This window comes from Styela clava, chromosome 15 (genome assembly GCF_964204865.1).
Source record: "Styela clava chromosome 15, kaStyClav1.hap1.2, whole genome shotgun sequence".
Classification (NCBI taxonomy): Eukaryota; Metazoa; Chordata; class Ascidiacea; order Stolidobranchia; family Styelidae; genus Styela; species Styela clava.
Window position 1 is genome coordinate 6,070,692 of NC_135264.1, and position 5,696 is coordinate 6,076,387.

At 35.7% G+C, this 5,696-nt stretch overlaps 1 protein-coding gene across 1 annotated transcript; it reads right to left on the reverse strand.

Annotated features, from left to right (window-relative positions):
- Positions 1-259: 259 nt before the first annotated feature.
- Positions 260-3,355, reverse strand: LOC144411822 (uncharacterized). The gene is made up of 6 exons (XM_078109425.1): positions 3,350-3,355; positions 2,553-2,701; positions 2,321-2,403; positions 1,828-1,908; positions 870-953; positions 260-790 (listed from the first exon to the last, which is right to left on the reverse strand). Exons 1-6 carry the CDS (start codon positions 3,353-3,355, stop codon positions 657-659), a joined length of 537 nt encoding a protein of 178 aa, XP_077965551.1. The 3' UTR covers positions 260-656.
- Between the last annotated feature and the right edge of the window lie 2,341 nt (positions 3,356-5,696).

Consider the following 5,696-nt stretch of genomic DNA (forward strand, 5'->3'; position numbering starts at 1 on the left):
ATCCTTGACGTCAATATCCTTCGGAACGCCAAAGATATGATTGACTTTCCCGTACACGTTCTCTCACGCTGAGAAAAACACGTCAACAAACGTGGTTGGCGAGAAGGCCGCAACCGACTAGCCGTTGCAGCGATGCTTGTTAGGTTAGCTATGGACTATTGGCTATTACGGTATATAGTATATATATTCTGTAAACCTGTAGATCTTGCATTAAACAGAGAATAATCACACACAATTGTAACGACCAAGAGACAAATAGTTTAATGCAGCATGAGTTGTCATTTATTTGCATGTGTAAACCAAAGCAACAAATGATTCATATAAAAAGTTCAATCTATGAATTCGGTAACAAATACCAGATATATTAGACTCTAAAATGTACCCATGTAGGAGTTTTTAATGTTGCCGAATTTCGAATATGTACTTTGAAAAACAGTTTGCAATCTGCGAGTTATACGTACACATTTGTTTGTTTACTTTGATGACGTTGAATCTAATAAAGGTTTGCTACTGACATGATATTAATATACAATAACTTCCATATTCAAATATAGTTTGATGTCGTTGAGTTTGTTTTATAACGATGAAATATTGAATCAAAATACAACACTTTATAAAGTGAATATATCAAAAGAAGTACATTTTAATCGAATTTACTACTGCCAGGCAAAGCACATATCTTCCCATCCTATACTTGTTACTTGATTGTGACTGGCAAATACATTCCACATATTATAAATTGCCTTTGCTGTCGGAGTTATGGTTCTGAAGTGTGAAAATCCCTTCAATCCTGAAAATATTTAATGCAAAATGCAATATCATTGCATGTACTAATTTTATACATCACTATGTAACATTATTGTATTTACCTATTGGTGTGCAGAATCCCATGACAAAATAAGTGTCGTAATCTGTCATGAAGAAATACTCGCCTCGAAATAGGTTGTCTGCATCTGAAATGATAGTTGTAAGTGGGAGCTAATAAATGTAAACCTTGGTCCAAATATTGCAATTTTGCAAGGTGATAAACCATGGAAATACTTAATAAAAGATTGTCGGCTCTAGGGGCATTGTTCGCGGGCCACAATAGTGCCAAGAATAGGTAAACAGTTCAATACAAAACAAACGCTTTAATTATGGAAACAAATTGATAAGTAGTCATTTATCCAGCAAAACATGCAGAAACCACCAAAAACTTACTAAAACATGCAAATGTGTTTCTATATTTATATTTAGCGTAAGATTTCAAACTCTTTCAAACTGAAAAAGGGCTTCCGCTAATGTAAGTGCTTCCGAATATTGAGGGTAATTTCTAATATATATAGGCAGCATTTTTTGCAATTATGTTTAGGCTGGTTGCAAAAAACACCTGGCATTAATTATATTGTTAGACTTTAACATTAATATTAAGTTATCAGGCATAGCCAACCTAAGCTATCAGAATCCGCATTCAATTTTAAGTTCTCTGCGATGCCAAAATTGTTAGCATATATTCCTGACCAAAAAGATAGACAGACAGATAACAATTAAGCCTGCCGAGAACATCATTCAACTTCGCTAGTTGCCTCAGTTAGTCATAACTCAGACAATTCAGTGACATTAGCGATGAAACAACAAAAGCTTTTTCTGGTAAATGTTATTACGAAACAACACTAAATGCGATTTTTTGATTACTCGCCGAATGCGACGCGGGCTACAGATAATGAAGGTTGGGAAAATGGGCCTGGGTTCAGACCACCCTGTTCTAGACGGTCAAAGCAGAATGCGGCAAGTCTTGGGTCTATATATTAGTATATATCCGCAATTAAACCAACAATTTCTACTTACAAGTATCTAGCTCTTCATTTGTTGCGCCACCACCTGGGGTATCAAAATACAACTTCTTGAGTTTTGCCAGAAACGAAGTTTCTAAAAAAAAAAATATTGGTTATGTTCATTAATGTCGAGAATACAGTGTGTTATATTTCTAACAGCAGGTTTTCAATACGCTACGTCGATGCAAATTTGAGAATTTCGGTAAATAAGACATTGTCTTATCAGTAATATATATTGCTAATGCGGGTTTGAGCTTAAGTGCCTATTTTTACAGATGAAATTAATTCGATAAATTGTGTGGCTGAAAAGTTTACTAGATACACAAGTAATGGAACAGTAAATGGAATTGCGATTTGGTGCGATTAGCGCTCGCCTAGGATAAGAAATTATAAAATGCTTTTTTAGAAATACTACAAAATTAATTCAATGTAGAACTATTTTTTCTGTATGTTGTGTCTTTGTCACATTGTTGATTACAATTCACAATGATACAAATTGCGCTCACTGAGTTGTTGATCTATGATGTATGTTTCGCCCTCTCTTCGGATAAAGTGTAACTGGAAATCCATTGTATTCTTGTTGAATAGCCTTTAACAAAGGTTATAAATTAAGCAAACAAATAAACAAAAACGCTGCTACGTGATTTGCTCTGTCAAATGCACTCATAGAACTTTACAGTTTACACAAATCGATCAAACTAGACAGTCTATATTTGAATAAGATTACTGCTAGTTCACCCGCGAACGCTCAGAGTTAGGTTGAACATAACTCCATCTTCTGGTGCTTCGAAATGATGTATATCATGACATGTTCTCGGAAATTTACCAGTATTACCAGGATTCGGAATGTCAAGTCCATCAAACCATGTTTCTTTTATTTTGCCGAACTGAAATACAAATACACTTGAAAATTATTTGAATTCCACTGCATGTACCGCCCTGAATCGTTCGTTAATCGGGGTTCTATAGCTAATTTATCTGAATACGAAGGTTGTGTACAAGAAAAAGAACGAAAATGTGTACAGCTGTATATTGTCGAATTCAACTTCTTAATTCGTCAACTATACCAGTGGTCGGCAACCTTTTTCGGTTGACGGACCGGTAAAGCCTGACAAAACTTTGGCGGACCACCTTTATACAAATAAACTAAGCCTATGCAATAAATCATACGCATTAGGAAATTTACTAAAAACGACGGTTATGCTATTTAATGCGATATCTGTATTTGTTTGATGGCAATTAACTGTTCTCATATTCGAGACATTGACACACGTAACATGGTTCGTACATCTAACCTACTTCGATATTATATCGTTTTTGTAGTTATTAATATTGATAACCAGGCCTCACATTAAGATTTCGGGTTAACAATGCTTGCATCAAATTGTTGGGGAGATCTTATTCGGACTGATGAGAGACATTCCTATACGGGCGTAGAGAAAATAATTGGCCCAGCATTATTGCAACATACTGACATGGCAATTGTTTATGAAGTCAGACTTGCTGATCAATAGTGTTGTGCAGGGGTCGGCAACCTTCATGTTCTTGCGGGCCAAATATACACGTTTCAGGTAGCGCGCGGGCCGCAATATTTCCGCCTTCGAACAATCGCTACATTAATTAAACTTCAATTTATGGCGCATTTGCATTGCTGCCCTTCTCGCCTGTCCCAATGAGATGTGTATGTAGCGTTTTTTTAATATATTATCCAACAATACATTGTTTCTATTTATCTATTATTAATGTGAAAGATGATGTTTTTATGGCAACTCGTCGTCCAAGTGATGATCTGACAAGCGAGTACAAATTTTAATCTGAGTTTAATGCATTTCAGATAAAGCTGCTCAAGGCCATATGTTCTTCCGAACGTGGACTTTACACCTTTTGCCCTAACGCACAGATGAGCTGTGGCGCAGTCCCGGGTTTCGGGATCGAAATTTCGACGACTCGTTTTGTAACGAGTTTAATTAAAACATTGAAACTCTTAATAACTGCGATGCTGACTGGGCATATCGAGCAAACTGGTTTTGTAATGCCCACGAAAGAAAATACTTTTCCGTCCGAGCACTTTGGAATGCTCGACCCTTGTCGCTCCGTTTTCCGGACATTTTTAAATTTTAAAAATCGAAATTAACTCGAACGACATACAACTGAAGCCACTTGTTTCATAAGAAGCGCCGTACAGCAGCACTTGTCACCACATAAATTCGTGTAGGGACAATAATAAATTTGGGATCAATTTTTGTTTTATGTATTGAATGTCGAGTGGTTCGAGAGTCGCAACAAATTAGCTCGCGGGCCGCATTTGGCCCGCAGTTTGCCGACTCTCAATGTTGTGTTTGTCTGGTTTACTGTTGAGTGCTGTTTTTTAGTCGTAGGGCTTGTGGTTAGATTGTAGAGGTTTTATTACGGCCTCGTCTGTTTTTTAGGCTTGCACGTAATTGACAAAAATCAATTCCGTAATTACGGCCAAATCGATTTCGTAATGACCCCGTAATTGCGATATTTTTTCACACATTTAAACCTATCATAACAACCAATTGAATCCACTTCATTTTCGATTGGGACATCGAGTTTGGGTTTTCATATTGCTGACAGTACTACACGCCGGCGACAGATGTTAAGACAAGAGAAGAGTGAATTCAAATTAATTTTATTCCGATTTTTATCTTTTGTGCTAGCTTTGATTTCCTTTATCATTTTTGCAAATTAACCGTCCCAATTTTATGCGATCAATTTTATCATTACCGACACTGGTATACGGATATTTATGAAACGATAGTTGACTTTTTTTAAATCGTATTAAAAAAAAAACGTCGGGTTTCCAATTTATCAATGGCACGACGAGCGTATTCTTTCGTTTGATTATACTTGCGCTTGCCTCGCGACGAAGACTTGTTATTGCACCGTTTTTAACATTATTCGACTTTACTACCTAGTCAGCATTTTATAATAATTATTGATGCCGACTTATTGACGTTATTCCCATTACCATGCTTCATATTACATTAAATCATTTCGCGGCCTAAATGTTGTAACATTATTTGCGACAAATTTAGATCAAAAATTAATTATTTGCGCATAATTTAAATAACGTACTTATATGACATGGCTTTTCCGAAAATACGAGGTTATATCGCAAAAAAATGCATATTGTGACATTTATTTTGCACTCACGAAGAAATCGACTTATTTTTCCAACTCAAGTCGACGATCCTATCGGCCAAGATTGACACAAATTTGGTCGAGTGTCGGTGGTATTCAAGAATCAAAATAAGTTGCCGCATTTGGTAAAGACAGTTAATCATATTTGGCCGAAATATTGCGAGGCATTGTGGAAAATATATTGAGCAAGGACAAGTCCGGACTGATATAAAACGATAAAACCCGTAACAGAACATCAAGGTTTTATAATTGAAAATGGTTCTCGCACAGAATAAACACACTGGCTCATACTTGATATTTAATAGTAGTTAAATTGAGAATATTGAACTGTTGAAAACAAAAAACGATCGTCGAAATTCTTAAATCTCGTTGCCTTGGTTAAATATAATCCAATGTTAGCATTATTAGCAATAGTTAGCATTATTACATTATTAAAAAAGGTTAAAATATTTCATTTTTATTCTTCATTTTAAAAGTGACTAATGTGCGACTTCGTCAAAATATTATACCAACAGAAAAAGTTTTTGATAAATTTCCAAGATTTCTTACCCTGTCCCAGTCAATAGCTTGATATTAATCTGTTTTGGAGCAGAGCTGAGAAGTTGCCGTTTCTCCCGAAAAATATATCGCAGCCAAAAATATGTCGATCTTCATTCCAACCATTTTTGCACGAATATGTCGCAGGTATATTGTTCTCAAATGTGCCCATAATAACTT

Coding starts and splice junctions, on each gene's coding strand:
- LOC144411822 (XM_078109425.1), bottom strand. Junction 2,404..2,552: donor CTAACTCTGAGCGTTCGCGG/GTGAACTAGCAG, acceptor CCTTTGTTAAAG/GCTATTCAACAAGAATACAA. Junction 954..1,827: donor AAATGAAGAGCTAGATACTT/GTAAGTAGAAAT, acceptor CTATCATTTCAG/ATGCAGACAACCTATTTCGA.